This window comes from Oncorhynchus masou, chromosome 9, assembly GCF_036934945.1.
Source record: "Oncorhynchus masou masou isolate Uvic2021 chromosome 9, UVic_Omas_1.1, whole genome shotgun sequence".
In the NCBI taxonomy this organism is placed as follows: Eukaryota; Metazoa; Chordata; class Actinopteri; order Salmoniformes; family Salmonidae; genus Oncorhynchus; species Oncorhynchus masou.
In genome coordinates this window covers 7,005,422-7,029,870 of record NC_088220.1, presented here as the reverse complement: position 1 = coordinate 7,029,870, position 24,449 = coordinate 7,005,422, and the positions used below count along the sequence as shown (strand labels likewise).

The 24,449-nt window shown below is 43.3% G+C and overlaps 1 protein-coding gene across 1 annotated transcript; it reads left to right on the top strand.

The window, feature by feature from the left end:
- The first annotated feature begins 2,191 nt into the window (after positions 1-2,191).
- LOC135545395 (isthmin-1-like) lies at positions 2,192-20,159 on the top strand. Its single transcript, XM_064973002.1, has 6 exons — positions 2,192-2,416; positions 6,031-6,255; positions 9,488-9,803; positions 17,896-18,039; positions 19,675-19,764; positions 20,032-20,159. The coding sequence occupies exons 1-6, from the start codon at positions 2,276-2,278 to the stop codon at positions 20,157-20,159; spliced, it is 1,044 nt and encodes a 347-aa protein (XP_064829074.1). The 5' UTR covers positions 2,192-2,275.
- The last annotated feature ends 4,290 nt before the right edge of the window (positions 20,160-24,449 follow it).

The window sequence follows — 24,449 nt, the reverse complement described above, 5'->3', positions numbered from 1 at the left end:
CAAGTGAAAAATGCTTCATGAAAACTAGTCATCTCTTGTTCGATGACAACAAACACTTAATGTTCCCACTCCTACTAACAGTAGTACTATTAACCAATCACCGACGAAGGGGTGTAGACTTCAGCTACAAAAAAATTAACTTACCTCTAGAAAATGTTTTGTGCGCACAAACAGCCGAAAAAAGAACCTGCCAAAGACCAAAACGAACTTCAGAAAATGTTGCCATAATATATGCTGGGAAGCATACACATAGAACTGAATTAGCTGACCATTTTGAGAATTCCTCAACTTCAAAACTTTGTTCTCTCTATAGCAAAGCTAGCTTAGCTAATATCGCTGTACTCACTAATGGCCTATGTTGTTATTGAATGGCAATGACACACCCAAGAAACACACACATCAAACCACAACCCCAACAAGACAATGGTTGTTTGCATTCAGTCATGGCAGCTAGCGTTTCTTCATGAGCATTAATGGAAAAACAAGGGTAAATCAGGAAGTGCAGTCACCCTTTAAAGTTTCCATTTGTTTTAGGGAACTATTGGGAACAGAAGGAGATGTCACTGGGTGATCAGTGACCAGGTCCTTTGAAGAGGGCAATAAGCAAAGTGCTTAAAAGTATGTTAATTTGAAATATATTAATGTTTGAAGTCGATATGTCCAGTTCCTGTAATAACATCGGGCACATGTGCAAATACCTACCCTACAGAGGAGGTGGCCTGTGACTTGATTGTGATGTAGAGCCATGGTGATTTGACTTGCCGCCATCCCTCCCGCGTCACAGGGTTTTGACGAGAAGCGATGAACTAAATGTCAAAAAATGATTTTTTGTAGCAGGTTAGAATTTATGCAGTACATTGAGAGAATTACGTAACAGGTTGAGATAATTAACGTAACAGGTTATGAGAATTAACTTAAGGTTAGGAAAATACAATATATATACGTTCGACGTCAATTTGATAGGACTTTTCTAGACATGACCCGTATCGGGCGCAGAAGGGAGAGAAAGGGGGAGGGGGAGCTGACAGCAAACCAGCAGAGGGGCGTATTAAAAAATCACTGGCAGCGCGCTGCGACAGAAAACAGCCCGTATAGCATGCCCATAGTATAGGAGTGTGGATTGACTGCGGTTTGGTTTACACCATTTGGACACGGTGAGGAACGGGACGCACTTGGAGCTTGGATTGGATAGCTGCTGGTTTTATGCTGCGCTGAACTCAGCCCAGGATTACCACCACCACGCCTATATTCGCCACTAATGGACGGATAATGTTCGTGGTTGAAAAGGACAACTATTCAAACTAGAAATTGTTATTTTTGGGGGGGATCCACTTCTTGGCGATTAGATGGTGTGCGAAAGGTAGCCACACCAGCAAGTTCACTCTCTACGCAAATTCAAAATGACAATTTTTGGATAGAGGATAGCCTATGTAATGCATAAGGGATCATTTGTGTCCAAAGCATCAAAACCAAGGAGTGCTGCATACCACAGATGAGAGAGAGAGAGAAGGGAACGAGGTTTGATTCTGAAGCTGAGCCAAAGTATTCGTGTAAACAGTGGAGAATGCAGTGGGGAGAAACACGGGTCTGGAACTGGGCTGCACGTTTCTTGATCGTGGAGAGGACTGCACCTGGAGTGCAACAAGCAATAGCCTACATTTCTATAACATGCTAAATTGTGCGCAAGAAAATTGTCCCGCTGTTATTTAAATACTTTTCTCATGGGTAGTGTTATTCAGTCGCCCTGGCAGCATTTGGATAATTAACTTTGGAGATCCATGCCAACATAGAAGGAGCATAGTTCAAGGGGATACCACAGGAAACCTTGCTGAATGGACCTTTAACTTTGGAGATCCATGCCAACATAGAAGCAGCATAGTTCAAGGGGATACCACAGGAAACCTTGCTGAATGGACCTTTAACTTTGGTTTAACGTTATCCTTTTTACACAGCGAATCCGGGCTCACTTTTTGGCACATTTGAAGAACGCTCTCCACCAAGGCTGGTCTGATGTAATTCAAAATAAACAAAATCAACCTAACCTGATTCCAAACACAAACTTTAGACAGATTTAATTTATCTGGAATACTCTATTCTACGTCCTATCCTTCCCTTTCCCATTAAAAGTGTACTTCTGAACCTCGAAGTGGCTCCGAAGTGGTGTTGTGACTCCTCGCCCGCAGCGGATCCGGAGCTTGGAGTGTCTGGAGCGGGAGGAGTTGGCGGCGGACCCCCTGTCACACCGCAGGGACCCAAGACGGGTCGAGTGAAAAAGATGGTTCGATTGGCGGCAGAACTGTTGTTGCTTTTAGGACTTCTACTTCTTACCTTACATATTACGGTGTTAAGGAGCAGCCCGCTGAATCAAGGGAATTTAACTTTGAGCCAGGATCAGCAGTATACAGTGATTGCAGAGGTGAGTGCTATTTAATTATTCTATTCAGTCGGAATCTGCAGTGCAGTATACATTGCAGGGACTCTTTAGGCTATTGAGTTTGGGTTTAGGGCTCAATATCAAAATGGGAATAAGCCTGTAACTTGTATTCTATGGGATCCACAGTCCTTTCCAGAAATGCTTCTGTAACACATTGGGTCTGAAATGGGAAGTGCAACGGGTCTATTTAAATGACCACAGAGTTGGATAACAGACATGATATATTGTGAATGAACACATTCCCAGAGGGTCATTGAGGTTTGGGGTTTATGATATACAGCCCCCAAACTCAACTGGCTGATCGGATCCAGACCCAGAACGGTGTCAAAACGGACCACGGGTCCCAAAATAATATCTAACAGTCAAAAGTTTTAGAAAACCTACTCATTCAAGTGTTTTTCATTATTGTTTACTATTTTCTACATTGCAGAATAATGTGTTATTTCATAGTGATGTCTTCACTGTCACGTTCTGACCTTAGTTCCTTTTTTATGTATTTGTGTTAGGTTGGTCAGGGCGTGAGTTGGTGGGTAGTCTCGGTTCTTTTTTCTATGTTATATTTCTATGTGTTTGGCCTAGTATGGTTCTCAATCAGAGGCAGGTGTCGTTCGTGGTCTCTGATTGAGAATCACACTTAGGTAGCCTGTTTTCCCCATGTTGGTTGTAGGTGTTTAATTTCGGTTGTGTCTGTTCACCTGGCAGAACTGTTCGATTTTCTCTCTGCCGACAAGAGGCGTTTAACAGTTTGGGGTTGCGAGGTGGGGGTTTGTTACGACAGCGGTAAATGACATTATCCATCCAGATCTCCTGCCACCTAGGAAGTGTGTGTGACCAGACCTTCTCAAATAGCACTTGAGTACCCCTGATATACAGTATAAAGAGACAGTCTATCAGTCAATTCATAGAGCCTCTTTCCCCTGGGAGAGGCCTGGAGGAGGTGAAATGGAACACACACACACACAATAGTCTCCACTAGGAGAGGCTGGTAGTAAGAGGTGAAATGGAGAGAGGGGTCACGGGGTCATAGTCCACTCACCTTCATCATAGTTGGGGGTTCCATGGGGATTCCATGCCTTAGCTGCAGGCACTACTCTTGTCATCAAAGTCACCCAAGTCTCCTACTTGGGGATGGGGAGAGAGGTACCCACCCTTCCCACCACATCCCAATGGTGTGGCCTGTAGCCAGAAGGAACACTCTGTTCTGATTGGCTTTCTGGTTTCACATGACATTTTTAGTTAATACTTTACTATTTATAGTTAGCCCTTCTGTTGGAAAGCTCTCTCTCTCCCACAATTTTACACCGCACTGTTGCTGCCTTTACTTTAAAACCACTGTTATACTGCAGCTTTACAGGCAAAATAAAACCTCTCTTTGTCTCCCCATTTGAACTCAAATCCATCACATTTAATCCCCTTTGATGACTGGAAATGTGTCTGTTTGTTCACGCTGACCCTTGTCTCCACCTGTTTTAACCAGGTCAGTATGATTTATTACCGTAGACATATTTAGGACTCCCCATCATCAGAATCAATTGAACTGATATCCACCAATGGACCTGACCCTGTTCTAGAATTAGAATTATATCCATTCTAAAATCAGTCATTCCAGTTCTATGGGTCGAGCTGCACATCTAAAATAGCCACAGTGCACAGGACAGAGGGCAGCTACTTTGATGAATCTCAAATACAAAATATATATATATATACACTTTTTTGGTTACTACATAATTCCATATGTGTTTTCATAACTTTTGACTGGTACTGTATATAAATATCTTTGAAAATACCATATTAGTACAGATGTAGGGTCTTAATTTGATCACTCTTTTATTGATTACAATTTTCCTGCACAGGAGGACATGCAATCTTTCCCTCAAGAATTTCCCTGTATTTAGCGCCATCCATCATTCCTTCAATTCTGACCAGTTTCCCAGTCCCTGACGATGAAAAACATCCCCACAGTATGATGCTTCTCTGTGGGATAGTGTTCTCGGGGAGATGAGAGGTGTTGGGTTTACGCCAGACATTGTCCTTGATGGCCAAAAAGCTCAATTTTAGACTCATCTGACCAGAGTACCTTCATCCATATGTTTGGGGAGTCTCCCACATGCTTTGTGGCGAACATCAAATGTGTTTGCTTATTTTTTTCTTTAAGCAATAGCTTTTTTTCTGGCCACTCTTCTGTAAAGCCCTGCTCTGTGGAGTGTACCAGATCCACTTCTAGATGCACTATTGTAAAGTGGCTGTTCCACTGGATGTCAGAAGGTGAATTCACCAATTTGTAAGTCGCTCTGGATAAGAGCGTCTGCTAAATGACTTAAATGTAAATGTAAATGTAGTAGAAACCACCAACTCTAATTAGTGTGGACAGAGCAGGACCATAGTATTTTAGACAGAAATGAAACCATCAAAGAAAATGAAATAACACAGGACAGGACGAGGATAGAGAACCGATTGGGAATAGCCCTGTCACAGGTACTTGCTCTGTGGGCTTTAGCTGATGTGTTGTGAGTAAAGAGGTGGCCTAGCTTGGGGAGGGGGATCAATCTGATGTAGCTAAGTGGTCCTCTATAGTGGGTACAGAGGTAAAGATAGATCTAAAGGGGGAGGCCAGGGCCCGTATCCACAAAGCGCTTCAGAGGATCTGTTAAATATAACCTTATTCATTCTGATCTAAATGTCAGAAATTATCTTAGATCATAACTGGTCTCTGTGGGGGGCCAGGTGTAGAGGTACAGACTGACCCCCATCCATCAAACAGGCACAGAAATTACAGGACAACTGAGAATAAGAGATATGGTTCTCTCTGTTGGTTTAAGGAAGGTTAAACTGATTGCCCTAAATAAATACAGTCAGCTCTAAAAGTATTGGGGACAGGGACATATTTCTTGTTGTTTTGTATTTCAGCACTTTGGATTGGAAATTATATAACGACTGTAAGGTTAAATTGCAGACTGTCAGCTTTCATTTGAGGGTATTTCTATCCTTATTGGGTGAACCGTTTAGAAATTACAGCACTTTTTTGTACACAACTCCCCCATTTTAGGGGACCAAAAGTATTGGGCCAAATTCACTTGTGATTTATGTAGTAAAAAGTGTAATATTTGCTCCCATAATCCTAGGACACAATGATTATAATATATCCCATTTAGCAGACGCTTTTGTCCAAAGCGACTTACAAGTCGGCTGGGGCCACTACTTTTACATATGGGTGGCCCCAGCGGGAATCGAACCCACGAAGCTTGGCGTTGCAAGCGCCATGCTCTACCGACTGCCCTAGCACAGTATGCAGTCACCCCCCCCCCCCCACCTACATGTACAGATGACCTCTACCAACCTGTACCCCCGCGCACTGACTCAGTACCGGTGACCCCTGCCGGTGACCCCTGTATATAGTCTCGTTATTCTTATTGTGTTACTTTTTATTGTATCCTATTTGGTAAATATTTTCGTCTTCTTGAACTGCACTGTTGGTTAAGGGCTTGTCAGTAAGCATTTCATGGTAAAGTTTACACTTGTTGTATTTGGCGCAGTTTGGTTTGATTACATTCACAAATATCATAACATCAAATCTCTCTTTCTCTCCCCCCATCTAGAATAATGTCAGAACAGAGAGCAGTTTGTTAGCCCAGCAGGGTCCAGGGAAGCGGAGAGGATCAGAGCCCCAGTCAGCCCAGAGGCCTGCTGCCCTCCCCTGGGCCCCGAGTCAGGCTACCGGAGGTAGCCTGCAGAGATACAGGCCTGGGGCCTTCCTCCTGGACCTCAGCAACTTCCCTGACCTCTCCAAGGCTGATATAAACAGACAGAACCCCAACATACAGGTAACACTGTCCCTCCTTGTAAACAGACAGGTAGCACTGTCCCTCCTTGTAAACAGACAGGTAACACTGTCCCTCCTTGTAAACAGAGGCAGGAAGAGCAAACAGGAAGAGGCAGGATACTCTGGTGGACATCACTACCCTTTCTCTCAACAATTCAATTAAATTCAAAAAAATAAACGTCCCTTTTTCAGGACCCTGTCTTTCAAAGTTAATTGTAAAAATCCAAATAACTTCACAGATCTTCATTATAAAGGGTTTAAACACTGTTTCCCATGCTTGTTCAATGAACCATAAACAATTAATAAACATGCACCTGTGGAACGGTCGTTAAGACACTAACAGCTTACAGACGGTAGGCAATTAAGGTCACACTTATGAAAACTTAGGACACTAAAGAGGCCTTTCTACTGACTCAGAAAAACACCAAAAGAAAGATGCCCAGGGTCCCTTCTCATCTGCGTGAACGTGCCTTAGACATGCTGCAAGGAGGCATAAGGACTGCAGATGAGGCCAGGGCAATAAATTGCAATGTCCGTACTGTGAGACACCTAAGACAGCGCAACAGGGAGACAGGATGGACAGCTGATTGTCCTCGCAGTGGCAGACCACTTGTAACAACACCTGCACAGCATCGGTACATCCGAACATCACACCTGTGGGACAGATACAGGATGGCAACAACAACTGCCCGAGTTACACCATTTAAAAATATATATATTTTATTTCCCTTTATTTAACAAGGCAAGTCAGTTAAGAACAAATTCTTATTTTCAATGACGGTCACTTGCTCTGGGCCGTGGCTTTTGTGGAGCGATGGGTAACGACGCTTCGAGGGTGACTGTTGTTGATGTAACAGTAACAGTATAACTTTAGACCGTCCCCTTGCCCGGGCGCAAAGCAGGGACCTTCTGCACACATCAACAACAGTCACCCACGAAGCATCGTTACCCATCGCTCCACAAAAGCCGTGTCTTTTAATGCAATAAAATGCAAATTAATAACTTAAAAATCATACAATGTGATTTTCTGGATTTTTGTTTTAGATTCCGTCTCACAGTTGAAGTGTACCTATGATAAAAAAAATGACAGACCTCTACATGCTTTGTAAGTAGGAAACACTGTCGATTTTGCAGGTTATCAAATACTTGTTCTCCCCACTGTGTGTGTGTGTGTGTGTGTGTATATATATGAAAAGAAAAATGTTGGTTCCATACATAACCTTTTTTGGTAAGAGTATACCATATGTAGGTCATATGGACTTAATCCACAACAATTCAGATGATTTTGGAGCTGTATAGGACTGAGGCCAAACCCATCTTTCCCGATCTTCCCCAACCAGCTCTCCAGACTTCCAAAGAAAAGGTATCATGCACCCTCCCATATAACGTTCTTGTCTTCCTTCACAACCATCACTCTGAGACCCAGGGCTGTAGCCTCGCGGATTTGTTCCTCTGTCCACCACAGCCTTTAGTGGGGACACAAATGTCAGAATTTGAGGTTGTTTTCCTAGCTTCTTGAAGACTAAAACTAGCTAGCTAGCAAAAAACTCCAATATATCCTCCCCTCGCACAACGGATCGAAATGCTTCAAGTTGCTCTTATTTGAATGAAATGAAAACTAAGTTGTTTATTGCTATGTGGCAGTGTTGTGACAATCTCCTTTTTAGGAAGCTAGCTAGCCTAATTGACAAGGAAGCTAACCTCCCATTTTACCAGAGATACCAGACCAGTGAGTCACGAGGTACACTTGAAAACGAGGGGAATGAACCAATGAGTCAGGACTATAGTGTAGGCTCAGTGGGACTGCTCAGGGAGTTGACCTTTTTACTCTTGATTTGTATTTTATTCCTCAAAGTATCAAAACTAGACCAGACAGACTGTTGTTTTGTGTCTGGAATGTAACAGGCTGGACAGACTGGTGTTTTGTGTTTGGAATATAACAGGCTAGGCTAGGCTAGACAGAATGGTGTTTTGTGTTTGGAATATAACAGGCTAGGCTAGGCTAGACAGACTGGTGTTTTGTGTTTTGTGTCTGGAATATAACTTCTCTAGGGTAGGGAGCAGTATTTTGAAATCCGGATAAAATGCGCGCCCAGAGTAAACTGCATGTTACTCAGGCCCAGAAGCTAGGATATGCATATAATTTGTAGATTTGGATAGAAAACACTCTAAAGTTTCCACAACTGTTAAAATAATGTCTGTGAGTATAACAAAACTGATATGGTAGGCGAAAACCTGAGAAATCCATCCAGGAAGTGGGATTTTTTTTATGTTTGTAGTTTTCCATAGACTGCCTATACAGATTCCAATGACTTAGGACTCAAATTGCACTTCCTATGGCTTCCACTAGATGTCAACAGTCTTTAGAAATTGTTTCAGGCTTGTATTCTGAAAATTGAGGGAGTAAGACCACTCTGAATGAGTGGACACTGCAGTGTCCCAGAGGTTTATCATGTGCGCGACCGAGAGCATGCCTGCCTAGTTTTCCTTTTATATTGACAAAGCTTTTGTTATTGATTATTATGACAGACAACAACTAGGATTGATTATAAACATTACTTTACTTTTTGGATTTTTCATCTGCCTGTTGTGACTGCCTTTGAGCCTGTGGATTACTGAACAAAACTGAGATTTTTGGATATAAAGAGGGACTTTATCGAACAAAATGAACATTTACTGAGTAATTGGGAGTCTTGTGAGTGCAACCATATGAAGATCATCAAAGGTAAGTGATTCATTTTATCGTTATTTCTGACTTTTGTGACTACTACTACTTGGCTGGTAACTGTATGTAATGATTTGTCTGCTGGGCGCTGTCCTCAAATAATGGCATGGTTTGCTTTCGCTGTAAAGCCTTTTTGAAACCTGACACAGCGGCTGGATTAACAAGAAGTCTTTAAATTTATGTATAACACTTGTATGTTTTTGAATTTGGCGCTCTGCAATTTCACTGGATGTTGGTCAGGTGGGACGCTACCATCACACATACCCTAGTGAGGATAACAGGCTGGATGGTAACACATGAGAAGTAAACAATGCATCAAATTCTTGACAATGTACAATTGTATCAAGACTGATTTCACGTCTAAATCAATCAATTATTTTTAATGTTAGATCTGAGAGAATGTTGTTGCCCTCCCAACAGACATACAGATACACTCCAGACAGACACACTTACCTTGGACCCTGCTCCTCCCTCTCCCTCTCCTTCCCCTCTTCTCCCTCCCCTCCAGGTGACCATAGAGGTGGTGGACGATCTAGACGGGGCGGAGCATGAGAAAGGCCTGAAGGAGAACAAACCAGGTTTGGCCGCTACCAACTGGAGAAACTGGTGGCAAACCACCTCTTCATCCTCCTCCTCCTCTTCTTCTTCGGTCTTGACCCCACGTCGACCCAAGGAGCAGGCTAGGGAGCAGCAGCCCACCTACAGAGGAGGAGTAACAAGTGGCAGTAACACAGAGGATAGTAACTTCCTAAAACCACTAGAAGGCTGGGAGAGGAGAGGAGGCGCAGGAGGAGGACGTGCCAGCAAGGTTCAGGCTGAATATGGTGAGTGTAGTGTGAGGGGGACTGACGGCAAGAGTACGTGTGTGTTTGTTAAGGGCTGTGTGTATGTGTATATATGTGCATGTGTATTCTAAGTGTGCAAGCGTGTTTGACACAGAAAGCGGGTGTATGATTGAAGCCTTAAATCAAATGTATTTATATAGCCCTTCGTACATCAGCTGATATCTCAAAGTGCTGTACAGAAACCCAGCCTGAAACCCCAAACAGCAAGCAATGCAGATGTAGAAGCACGGTGGCTAGGAAAAACTCCCTTGAAAGGCCAGAACCTAGGAAGAAACCTAGAGAGGAACCAGGCTATGTGGGGTGGCCAGTCCTCTTCTGGCTGTGCCAGGTGGCGATTATAACAGAACACGGCCAAGATGTTCAAACGTTCATAGATGACCAGCAGGGTCAAATGAAAGACTCTTTAGTTTCATCAGATGGATTTGTCCATTGTGTGTGTGCGTGACAGATTAGACACCTCTCGAACATCAAAGTCCTCCGACAGGAACAGGGCCAAATCAGGATGCTTCCCAAATGGCACACTATTCCCTATATAGTGCACTACCCAGCAAGCACATAATGTTCTGAGAACCATATGTTTCTTAGAGCGTGGTTTGTCCTATGGTTATTTTGCATACAACCTTCCCACAACGTTCTGGAGAATGGTGCAGGATAGTTGTTCCAAAGCCAAGCATTCTTGGCACATTTTCTTTTCTTAGCATTTCATTACTTTAACAGAATGTTTCCTGAACGTTTGAACATAGCTAATTTCATTTCAATTTTGTTTCAATTTTGGTAATGGTCTAGGAATGTTCTCCAACTGGTTTGACGTTGGGAATGTTCTTAAATAGTTCAGAGAACTTTCTTCTGTGGGAATTTCAGTACTTCAGCGTTCCCTCCGGTTCTATTTATCAAATTATTACGAGGATAGTTTAAATAGTTTAACTTGGGTCGTTACTCGTTACTCGTAGCCTTCCACCAGCTTTCCATAATAAGTTGGGTGAATTTTGGCTCATTCCTGCTGACAGAGCTGGTGTAACTGAGACGGATAGGTTTGTAAGCCTCCTTGCTTGCACACACTTTAAGTTCTGCCCACAAGTGTTCTATAGGATTGAGGTCTGGGATTTGTGATGGCCACTCCAATACCTTGACCATTTTGTCACAACTTTGGAAGTATGCTTGAAGTCATTGTCCATTTGGAAGACCCATTTGCAACCAGGCTTTAACTTCCTGACTGATGTCTTGGGATGTTGCTTCAATATATCCACATTATTTTCATGATGCCACATATTTTGTGTAGTGCACCAGTCCCTCCTGCAGTAAAGCACCCCCACAACATGATGCTGCCACCCCCGTGCTTCATGGTTGGGATGGTGTTCTTCGGCTTGCCAGCCTCCCCCTTTATCCTCCAAACATAACGGTGGTCATTATGGCCAAACAGTTCTATTTTTGTTTCATCAGACCAGAGGACATTTCTCCAAAAAATACAATATTTGTCCCCATGTGCAGTTGCAAACCTTAGCCTGGCTTTTTTATGGTGGTTTTGGAGCAGTGGTTTTGGAGCAGTGGCTTCTTCCTTGCTGAGCGGCCTTTCAGGTTATGTTGATAGGACTCGTTTTACTGTGGATATAGATACTTTTGTGCCTGTTTCCACCAGCATCTTCACAAGGGCCTTTGCTGTTGTTCTGCGATTGATTTGCACTTTTCGCACCAAAGTATGTTCATCTCTAGGAGAAAGAACACGTCTCCTTCCTGAGCGGTGTGACGGCTGCATGTTCCCATGGTGTTTATAGTTGTGTACTATTGTTTGTACAGATGAACTTGGTACCTTCAGGCGTTTGGAAATTGCTCCCAAGGATAAACCAATCTTGACTGATTTCTTTTGATTTTCCTATGATGTCAAGCAAAGAGGCACTGAGTTTGAAGTTAAGCCTTGAAATACATCCACAGGTACACCTCCAATTGACTCAAATTATGTAAAGTAGCCTATTGGAAGCTTCTAAAGCCATGACAAAATTTTCTGAAATTTTCCAAGCTGTTTAAAGGCACAGTCAACTTAGTGTATGTAAACATCTGACCAACTGGAATTGTGATACAGTGAATTATAAATTAAATAATCTGTCTGTAAACAATTGTTGGAAACATTACTTGTGTCATGCACAAAAGTAGATGTCCTAACCGACTTTGCCAAAACTATAGTTTGTTACCAAGAAAATGGGTTGTATTTAATCTTCCGACTTCAACTGTATATTGTTATTTCACTGCTGCTCTTTAATTACTCATTACTATTATCTCTTATTCTTATCTATTTTTTTAACCTTTCTAGCGCTAGCGGAACCCCTTAACAACATTCCGCTGAAAAGGCAGCACGCGAAATTCAAAAATATTTTTTTGAAATATGGGACTTTCACACATTAACAAGTCCAACACAGCAAATGAAAGATAAACATCTTGTTAATCTACCCATCATGTCCGATTTCAAAAATGCTTTACAGCGAAAGCACAACATATGATTATGTTAGGTCATAGCCAAGTCAAAAAACCTCCAAGTTAGATCCATAATATCGACAGAAACTTGGCAAACAATTGGCTTTTCAGTAGGAGTGAGAGGAACAATGGCCACCTTTGTCTATTATGCACAAATCACTGAGAGTCACCACCTGACCACTGACGCAATGTTGTCGTTCACGCTCATTTTTCAAAATAAAAGCCTGAAACTATGTCTAGTGGCTGTAGACACATTAGGGAAGCCATGGAAAAAGGAATCTGTTTGATATCCCTTTCAATGGACAATAGAGATGCATAGAAAGACAGGGGTTTCAAAATAAGAGTCACTTCTTGATTGGATTTTTCTCAGGCTTTCGCCTGCAATATCAGTTATGTTATACTCACAGACAATATTTTTACAGTTTTGGAAACTTTAGAGTGTGCTAAGATGTCAATTATATACATATTCCAGCATCTGGTCCTGAGAAATAGCCCATTTACTTTGGGAATGTTATTTTTCCAAAAATGAAAATAGTGCCTCCTAGTTTCAAGAGGTTAAGAGTGTGCTCCTAATCTCAGCTCGTTACCTGTATAAAAGACACCTGGGGGTCAGAAATCTTTCTGATTGAGAGGTTGGGGTCCAATACTTATTTCCCTTATTACAATGCGAATCCATTTATAAAAATGTTATCTTTTTTGTTTTGTTATTTGTCCCTCACTGTTCAAATAAACATACCATTAAAATTAGACGGATAATTTCTTTGTCAGTGGGCAAAAGTACAAAATCAGCAAAAGGACAAAATCAGCAGGGGATCAAATACTTTTTTCCCTCACTGTGTTTTGTTTGATAATGTGCATATTTATATAAAAACATGTGTTTACATTGGCGCCTTACATGCAGTCATGTTTTGATTCCAAAACATCTGGTGATTTTGCAGAAATACTCATAATAAACATTGATAAAAGATACAAGTGTTATTCACAGAATTAAAAATACACTTCTCTTTAATGTGTCAGATTTAAAAAAAACTCTACGTAAAAAGCATAATCTGAGAACGGTGCTCAGAACCCAAAACAGAGGAATATCTGCCATTTTGGAATCAACAAAGTTAGAAACAACACCATAAATATTCACTTACCTTTGATGATCTTCATCAGAAGGCACTCCCAGGAATCCCAATTCGACAATAAATGAATGATTTGTTCCATGAAGTTCCATCATTTATGTCCAAATAGCCACTTGTTGTTAGCATGTTCAGCCCAGTAATCCATCTTCACGAGGTGCAGGCACATCATCCATGTCAAACAATGTATGGAATCAATCTTTCGGATGTTTTTAACATAAAACATCAATAATGTTCCATCCGGAGTATTCCTTACGAGAGTTACGAGAGGTAACTCTGTAGGGAGCGCGCGTCATGAGACCAAGGCACTCTGCCAGACTACTGACTCAAAGAGGTCTAATGAGCCCCTCCTTTATAGCAGAAGCCTCATTCAAGTTTCAAAAGACGGTTGACATCTAGTGGAAATGCAACTTTATCCATATCTCAATGTGTATTCGGTAGGCCAAGTTTTGAAAAACTACAAACCTCAGATGTCCTACTTCCTGGTTGGATTTCTCTCAGATTTTCGCCTGCCATATGCGTTCTGTTATACTCACAGACATCATTCAAACAGTTTTAGAAACTTCAGATGGTTTTCTATCCAATTGTAATAATACTATGCATATATTAGCATCTGGGTCAGAGTAGGAGGCAGTTCGCTATTGATCCAAAAGTGAAAATGCTGCCCCCTATCACAAAAAGGTTAAACTGCATTGTTGGTTTGGGGCTCGTAAGTAAGCATTTCACTAGGTCTACACCTGTTGTATTTGGCGCTTGTGACTAATAAAATTTGATTCTATTTGACACATAGAAATTAATTTTCTTAGGGATTAATCATGCAAGCACATTAGCACATCAGAAACATATGGTTCTCAGAACGTTATGTGTTAGCTGGGTATCCTGCACCTTTCCCAGAACATTGTGGGAAGGTTGTATGAAAAATGACCCCGCTCTCACTAAGCTCTTATAAAATATGGTTCTGTGCTGCTGGTCCTGCTGAGTGGGCTGTTCTGTGTTTCTGTGAGAGCTGTGACTAGTGCGCTTTAAGTGTAATTTGTGTACGGGGCTGTAGTGGCAGGGGGGAAAAGGAAGGGGCTACGCTGCTATCTAGACTTTAATCTGTGAAATTAAGACAATGTGTGGCAGATGTTGGTGAGGTGGTTAGGGGGTGGTGTGTGTGCATATGTGTGTGTGTGCGTGCACGTGCGCTCGTGTGTGCCATAAGTTTAATGTAAATAGTTTAGTACTCAGTTCAACCAGAGGAAATGTTTCCATGTATTTTCATTAAACTTCAATGATCATTGGAACGAAAGGGAATTTCTTGCCATTTCAGCCCCATTTCCAAACAACACATTAACAGTCAGAAAAAATCAGCCCCGGGACTCATTTGAATGTGACTTGTGCCAAGATGAGTGTTTTTTTTTACACTTCATTTGAGAGTATTACAGAGAGTTAAGTGCCCAGGACCCACCAACCTCCCAATGTAGAACTTGGCAAAGCAGCACATTAAGTTGTGTTGCGTCAGAAGCTTTCCTGGAAAATCTATTTTCTTGCCAAATACTTCCAGGTATGTTTGTAATTGATAAAACTGAAACTCTGCCCTGGAGTATAGTTAGACTACGACCACACTGGGGGATGGAGGAGTGACCAGGTACTAGAATGGAGCATGTGGGTCTGGACAGAGGAGATGTAATCTTTGTTTTAGTCTGTAAATTGTTTGTATGTTTGTATTTGGTGTTAAAAAAAAGTGTGTGTGTGTGTGTGTGTGTGTGTGTATATATATATATATATATATATGCGCGACGGGACAATAGTTTAAAGTACTAATACAACCTACGCAGATCAAGATCGCGAAACACAAATATCGGGACAAAGTGGAAGAACAATTCAGCGGGTCGGTCATGTGGCATGGGCTCCTAACGATCACGGATTACAAAAAGAAAGTTAGCTACATCGCGGTCACCAACACCACCCTACCAGACGAGCCAAACACCTTTTTCTCTTCAAGCACAACAACGACTGAGCAGCCGAAGCCCCTTGAGGATAATGAGGGCTACGTACTGACGGTCTCCACAGAGGACGTATGGAAGTCTTTCAAACGTGTTCACCCTCTCTTAAGGTCTGCCGCGCCAGATGGCATCTCTAGCCGTGTCCTCCAGAGCATGTACAGACCAGCTGTTGTGTTCTCTGACATTTTCAATCTCTCTCTCGTGAAAGCCGTTATCCTGCTTCAAGATGTCCACTATCATCCCAGCGCCCATGAAAGGGAAAGTAACCGAAATGACTACTGACTACTAATGACTACTGTAGCTTCCTTCACCAGGACGTGCTTAGACCTCCTCCCTCCCTGACACACTCAATCCTCTCCAATACATCTACTGCCCTGATAGATCCACGAATGAAGCAATCGCCATATTACCGCACACTGCCCTCACCCACCTGGACAAAAGGAATGCATATGTGAGGATGCTTTTCTTCGACCACAGCTCAGCTTTCAATACCATAGTGTCGTCTTAGCACAAAGCACACGGCCCTGGGTCTGAACTCCTCCCTATGCAACTGGGTCCTAGACTTCCTGACAGATCACCCCAAGGTGGGGAAGGTAGGCAAAATTACCTCCGACACTGATTATCAACTCAGGGGCCCCACAAGGGTGTGTCCTCAGCCCCCTCTTTTTTACGCCCTGTTTCCCCACAACTGACTGGCCTCACAGTTCCAACTCCATTATCAAGTTAGCTGACGACATGACAGTAGTAGTCCTGATCACCAACAACGACTAGAGGGAGGAGGTAGGCACTCTGACGGACGTGGTGCCAAGTAAACAACCTCTTCCTCAACATCAGCAAAACAAAGGATCTGATTGTGGATGAACCAGGCTGGACACACCCCCATCCTCATCAACGGGGTTGCCACGGAGACGGTCAAAAATATCAAGTTCCTCATTGGACTCATCTCAGAGGATCTCCCTCGTCAGCCTCCTGCCCTGAATAGCCTCCAGCTACTGACTATTAACCTCTAACCTCTAATCTGAACCCGGAATTTTGGACAGAAAATCTTAACGTGGCCGCAGCCTTTTCTTTTCTTATTTTCCCTTAGAGCCGTACGTAGACTAGACAGACGCTCACCAACTTATTTTCCCTTAGAGCCGTACGTAGACTAAACAGACGCTCACAAACTTATTTTCCCTTAGAGCCGTACGTAGACTAAACAGACGCTCACCAACTTATTTTCCCTTAGAGCCGTACGTAGACTAAACAGACGCTCACAAACTTATCTTCCGGCAACTTTTTTTCCCACTTCATAGATTGACTAGGTTTCTTTTCATTTAAAAGAATATGGAACATGAAAAAAATATTTCTGCCGAGGCGCACTTTGAATAAGCTAGACCTTATTATACGCTAGACCTTATTATATGCTAGACCTGCCCACGTGTACTTTTCCTCTGCCATCAAAATGTGTGACAAACAGGAAATCAGACAGATGTTTAATTGCCATCGTTAAACAGAGGGAGATTTCAGCTTTCCAGTGCAACCACGTTTATTTCTCAACTCCTGCAGTTGTAGGCGTGGCATCATTTTAAACGCATCAGAGTTTCAAGGTTTAGGCAGAATGACATCTTAAAGGGGCAATGGCATAAATATATATATATATATTTATTTATTTATTTATTATTATTCATAATTAATAAAAGATCAAATTAAATATGTTGAAAGTTCTAAAATAATACTTGGGTGGTATTGTTAAAGATATTGATATAGGCCAATTGATTAAAGTGTCGACAATGGAGTAGTCAACTGCTGTTCGTTTAACACCTGCTTCATTCTTCTGGAAGTTTGCAGACTCTTCAAGACGAAATCTGTAGCTCAGTTGCTAAACAATTAATTTTATGAATAAATGACATACTGCCATTCACGAATAGATTAGAAAATACTGAAATTCCTTCAGTGATTGAACTGATATTTAAAAAAAAATATATTTAAAAAAATGCATAATACAAAGAACTTCATATCCAAATTCATATCTTGCAGTAAAACTGTACATGTGACTTTAATCTCAAGAGAAGATGGATTTAATGTTAAAGGATTCATGTTTTCTTACTTAGAAAATAGTCCTGAACATAAAGACCTGGACCAAAAACAACTAACAATACACTGAATTCATACATTTTCAGTCATTTTTTGTTGTTGTAAAATCACAGCTAATTTCACCAATCTGGTAGGTAAACTCATTAAAGTATTTAAACATTTAGCTGTGTATTTAGGATGGAATCAAGGCGTTAGAATTTATCAGAGGCCACCAAAAGAGAGCTTGTTCGAAAACAATATTAGACGACCCCTTAAAAGCCCAGAATGCCCTGGCTCGCTCCCTTTTCTATTTGGCTACTCTGTGTACTGCCTTATATTGACAGTGTTTTCTCTGTTTCCCACTTTCACCTTCTCCCTCTCTCTCCCTCTTTTTCTCTCTGTGTTTCTCTCTCTTGCTTTCTTTCTGCCCCCCCCCAGACTATATAGATGGAGACGGTGGATGGAGTAACTGGTCTCCATGCAGTGTAACCTGTGGGAACGGGAACCAGAAGAGGATCAGGTCATGTGGTTACGCCTGCAGCGCCACAGAGTCACGCACCTGTGACATGCCACCCTGCCCAGGTAAGGAGGGAGGGTTTGTGTGTGTGTGTGTGTGTGTGTGGATCCAGGGTTGTAATCATTAGTCCAAGCCGTAGAAAACAGTTGTGATGAAAGCAATAGTTTATAATGGACAAATTCAGGTAACCCCACCTCTTCAAGGAATACCTAGGATAGGATAAGTAATCCTTCTCACCACCCCCCCCCCCCCTTAATGATTTAGATGCACTATTGTAAAGTGGCTGTTCCACTGGATGTCAGAATGTCACAATTTGTAAGTCGCTCTGGATAAGAGCGTCTGCTAAATGACTTAAATGTAGGTAGGTCCCTCCCCATTTGCTTGTGTTTGGTTCCTAGTGGATCCCTGGTCATCAGTTAAATGTTCTTTTAAAGGTGTTTTCTACTTGAATCGACATCTGCAGCATTTACAGCCAATGTGATCTTTGTGAACGTCGGGGGAAATTGCCTTTAAAAGTCTATCGCTACTCTTCCTGGGGTTTATTATGGATCCCCATTAGTTCCTGCCAAGGCAGCAGCTACTCTTCCTGGGGTTTATTATGGATCCCCATTAGTTCCTGCCAAGGCAGCAGCTACTCTTCCTGGGGTTTATTATGGATCCCCATTAGTTCCTGCCAAGGCAGCAGCTACTCTTCCTGGGGTTTATTATGGATCCCCATGAGTTCCTGCCAAGGCAGCAGCTACTCTTCATGGGGTTTATTATGGATCCCCATTAGTTCCTGCCAAGGCAGCAGCTACTCTTCCCGGTTATCCAACAACATTAAGGCAGTTATATACAATTTAAAACATTACAATACTTTTCACAACTCATTGTGTTTCCTCAGGCCACTATTGTATTACCACATATCTACAACACAAAATCCGTGTGTGTGTGTGTGTGTGTGTGCCAATGTTTGTGTTGCTTCACAGTCCCCGCTGTTCTATAAGGTGTTTAATCTGATTCTCCTGCTGCATCAGTTACCTGATGTGGAATAGAGTTCATTGTAGTCTTGGCTCTATGTAGTACTGTGGAATAGAGTTCCATGTCGTCATGGCTCTATGTAGTACTGTGGAATAGAGTTCCATGTAGTCATGGCTCTATGTAGTACTGTGGAATAGAGTTCCATGTAGTCATGGCTCTATGTAGTACTGTGGAATAGAGTTCCATGTATTCATGTCTCTATGTAGTACTGTGGAATAGAGTTCCATGTAGTCATGGCTCTATGTAGTACTGTGCACCTCCCATAGTCTGTTCTGGACTTGGGGACTGTGAAGAGACCTCTGGTGGCATGTCTTGTGGGGTATGCATGGGTGTCTGAGCTGTGAGCTAGTAGTTTAAAACAGACAGCTCAGTGCATTCAACATGTCAATACTTCACACAAATACAAGTAGTGATGAAATCAATCTCTACTTTGAGCCAGGAGAGATTGACATGCATATTATTCATGGCAGCTCTCCTGGTACATTTAAGAGTTCGCGTGCTGCACTGTTTGTGGCACCTGACCACACGACTGAACAGTAGTCTAGTTGCGACAACTAGGGGCCTGCAGGACCTGCCTTTGTTGATAGTGTGGTTAAGAAGGCAGACCAGCTCTTTATTATAGATGTAGAAGTGATAAGCTCGTCTGTTACATCATTCACTGACCATCTCTCTGTGTGCAGGTATTGAAGATGTGTTCAAGACAGCCGCCACTGAGGTCAGTCTACTGGCTGGAACAGATGAGTTCAACGCTACAGAGCTCTTTGGTGTCGGTAAGATTCTTCCCTCTTTACTCTCTTTTTATTTTCATCAGATTCATCCCTCTAGCTTTGTGTCAGGTTCTTCAAACGTGATTCTATTTAGCATTAGTGTCCAACTCAGGGTTGGGATCCCATGTCGATTCAGTCAATTCCATGTCTTTTCAGTCTCAATTTCCATTTACGTCCTGACTCTACTAAATTGTAATGGACTTAACTCCAAACCCGGGTCCAGTCTTCTCTACACCGTCCATTGATTTTTAGTGGGAATTCCTGCTCTAGTCATTGTATTTCTATGGTCCACCCTGCACAGTTCAGCCTTCCTGGGCCTGCTTATCATTCCTCAGAGCTTCACTGGGACGGAGGAGGAGAAAGAGGAGAGGAAGAACACAGCAAACTCTGCTCTGTGATCTGGTCCCAATAACACGCTCTGTGATCTGATCCCAATCTGGTCCCAATAACACGCTCTGTGATCTGGTCCCAATAACACGCTCTGTGATCTGGTCCCAATAACACGCTCTGTGATCTGGTCCCAATAACACACTGTGATCTGGTCCCAATAACATGCTCTGTGATCTGGTCCCAATAACATGCTCTGTGATCTGGTCCCAATAACATACTCTGTGATCTGGTCCCAATCTGGTCCCAATAGCACACTCTGCTCTGTGACCTGGTCCCAATAGCACACTCTGCTCTGTGATCTGGTCCCAATAACATACTCTGTGATCTGGTCCCAATCTGGTCCCAATAGCACACTCTGCTCTGTGATCTGGTCCCAATCTGGTCCCAATAACACGCTCTGTGATCTGGTCCCAATAGCACACTCTGCTCTGTGATCTGGTCCCAATAGCACACTCTGCTCTGTGATCTGGTCCCAATAACACGCTCTGTGATCTGGTCCCATTAACACGCTCTGTGATCTGGTCCCAATAACACGCTCTGTGATCTGGTCCCAATAACACGCTCTGTGATCTGGTCCCAATAACACGCTCTGTGATCTGGTCCCAATAACACGCTCTGTGATCTGGTCCCAATAACACGCTCTGTGATCTGGTCCCAATAACACGCTCTGTGATCTGGTCCCAATAACACGCTCTGTGATCTGGTCCCAATAACACGCTCTGTGATCTGGTCCCAATAACACGCTCTGAGATCTGGTCCCAATAACACGCTCTGCGATCTGGTCCCAATAACACGCTCTGCGATCTGGTCCCAATAACACGCTCTGCGATCTGGTCCCAATAACACGCTCTGCGATCTGGTCCCAATAACACGCTCTGCGATCTGGTCCCAATAACAAGCTCTGCGATCTGGTCCCAATAACAAGCTCTGCGATCTGGTCCCAATAACAAGCTCTGCGATCTGGTCCCAATAACATGCTCTGCGATCTGGTTCCAATAACATGCTCTGCGATCTGGTCCCAATAGCATGCTCTGCGATCTGGTCCCAATAGCATTCTCTGCGATCTGGTCCCAATAGCATGCTCTGCGATCTGGTCCCAATAGCATGCTCTGCGATCTGGTCCCAATAACATGCTCAGCGATCTGGTCCCAATAACAAGCTCTGTGATCTGGTCCCAATAACAAGCTCTTTGATCTGGTCCCAATAACATGCTCTGTGATCTGGTCCCAATAACAAGCTCTGCCATCTGGTCCCAATAACCTCAGCCAGGAGAAACACGCACATCTTTATTTTGCTACAACTTTAACATGCTGCACATAGGGACCTAGCAATAACGCCTGCAAAATATGTCTACGGGACCAATACGATATTTGGCTATATGCACATTGTTACGTTAAACCAATAAAGCAATTTTTGAAATTAAATAAAGGGACAGAGCGAGAGAGGAAGAGAGCGAGAGATCCAGACTAACTAACTCTGTCTCTTCTAGACCCAGACAGCTGTAGGGAGAGATCCAGACTAACTAACTTTGTCTCTTCTAGACCCAGACAGCTGTAGGGAGAGATCCAGACTAACTCTGTCTCTTCTAGACCCAGACAGCTGTAGGGAGAGATCCAGACCAACTAACTCTATCTTCTAGACCCAGACAGCTGTAGGGAGAGATCCAGACTAACTCTGTATCTTCTAGACCCAGACAGCTGTAGGGAGAGATCCAGACTAACTCTGTATCTTCTAGACCCAGACAGCTGTAGGGAGAGATCCAGACTAACACTGTCTCTTCTAGACCCAGACAGCTGTAGGGAGAGATCCAGACTAACTAACTTTGTCTCTTCTAGACCCAGACAGCTGTAGGGAGAGATCCAGACTAACTAACTTTGTCTCTTCTAGACCCAGACAGCTGTAGGGAGAGATCCAGACTAACTAACTTTGTCTCTTCTAGACCCAGACAGCTGTAGGGAGAGATCCAGACTAACTCTCTCTCTCTTCTAGACCCAGACAGCTGTAGGGAGAGATCCAGACTAACTCTGTCTCTGTCTCTAATGTCTTCTAGACACGGACAGCTGTAGGGAGAGATCCAGACTAACTCTGTCTCTAATGTCTTCTAGACCCAGACAGCTGTAGGGAGAGATCCAGACTAACTAACTTTGTCTCTTCTAGACCCAGACAGCTGTAGGGAGAGATCCAGACTAACTCTCTCTCTCTTCTAGACCCAGACAGCTGTAGGGAGAGATCCAGACTAACTAACTTTGTCTCTTCTAGACCCAGACAGCTGTAGGGAGAGATCCAGACTAACTCTCTCTCTCTTCTAGACCCAGACAGCTGTAGGGAGAGATCCAGACTAACTCTGTCTCTGTCTCTAATGTCTTCTAGACACGGACAGCTGTAGGGAGAGATCCAGACTAACTCTGTCTCTAATGTCTTCTAGACACGGACAGCTGTAGGGAGAGATCCAGACTAACTCTGTCTCTAATGTCTTCTAGACACGGACAGCTGTAGGGAGAGATCCAGACTAACTCTGTCTCTAATGTCTGCTAGACACGGACAGCTGTAGGGAGAGATCCAGACTAACTCTGTCTTTTCTAGACCCAGACAGCTGTAGGGAGAGATCCAGACTAACACTGTCTCTTCTAGACCCAGACAGCTGTAGGGAGAGATCCAGACTAACTAACTTTGTCTCTTCTAGACCCAGACAGCTGTAGGGAGAGATCCAGACTAACTAACTTTGTCTCTTCTAGACCCAGACAGCTGTAGGGAGAGATCCAGACTAACTAACTTTGTCTCTTCTAGACCCAGACAGCTGTAGGGAGAGATCCAGACTAACTCTCTCTCTCTTCTAGACCCAGACAGCTGTAGGGAGAGATCCAGACTAACTCTGTCTCTGTCTCTAATGTCTTCTAGACACGGACAGCTGTAGGGAGAGATCCAGACTAACTCTGTCTCTAATGTCTTCTAGACCCAGACAGCTGTAGGGAGAGATCCAGACTAACTAACTTTGTCTCTTCTAGACCCAGACAGCTGTAGGGAGAGATCCAGACTAACTCTCTCTCTCTTCTAGACCCAGACAGCTGTAGGGAGAGATCCAGACTAACTAACTTTGTCTCTTCTAGACCCAGACAGCTGTAGGGAGAGATCCAGACTAACTCTCTCTCTCTTCTAGACCCAGACAGCTGTAGGGAGAGATCCAGACTAACTCTGTCTCTGTCTCTAATGTCTTCTAGACACGGACAGCTGTAGGGAGAGATCCAGACTAACTCTGTCTCTAATGTCTTCTAGACACGGACAGCTGTAGGGAGAGATCCAGACTAACTCTGTCTCTAATGTCTTCTAGACACGGACAGCTGTAGGGAGAGATCCAGACTAACTCTGTCTCTAATGTCTGCTAGACACGGACAGCTGTAGGGAGAGATCCAGACTAACTCTGTCTTTTCTAGACCCAGACAGCTGTAGGGAGAGATCCAGACTAACTCTCTCTCTCTTCTAGACCCAGACAGCTGTAGGGAGAGATCCAGACTAACTCTGTCTCTGTCTCTAATGTCTTCTAGACACGGACAGCTGTAGGGAGAGATCGAGACTAACTCTGTCTCTTCTAGACCCAGACAGCTGTAGGGAGAGATCCAGACTAACTCTGTCTCTAATGTCTTCTAGACACGGACAGCTGTAGGGAGAGATCCAGACTAACTCTGTCTCTAATGTCTTCTAGACACGGACAGCTGTAGGGAGAGATCCAGACTAACTCTGTCTCTGTCTCTAATGTCTTCTAGACACGGACAGCTTTAGGGAGAGATCCAGACTAACTCTGTCTCTAATGTCTTCTAGACACGGACAGCTGTAGGGAGAGATCCAGACTAACTCTGTCTCTGTCTCTAATGTCTTCTAGACATGGACAGCTGTAGGGAGAGATCCAGACTAACTCTGTCTCTAATGTCTTCTAGACACGGACAGCTGTAGGGAGAGATCCAGACTAACTCTCTGTCTCTTCTAGACACGGACAGCTGTAGGGAGAGATCCAGACTAACTCTCTCTCTCTTCTAGACCCGGACAGCTGTAGGGAGAGATCCAGACTAACTCTCTCTCTCTTCTAGACACGGACAGCTGTAGGGAGAGATCCAGACTAACTCTCTCTCTTCTAGACCCGGACAGCTGTAGGGAGAGATCCAGACTAACTCTGTCTCTAATGTCTTCTAGACACGGACAGCTGTAGGGAGAGATCCAGACTAACTCTGTCTCTGTCTCTAATGTCTTCTAGACACGGACAGCTGTAGGGAGAGATCCAGACTAACTCTGTCTCTAATGTCTTC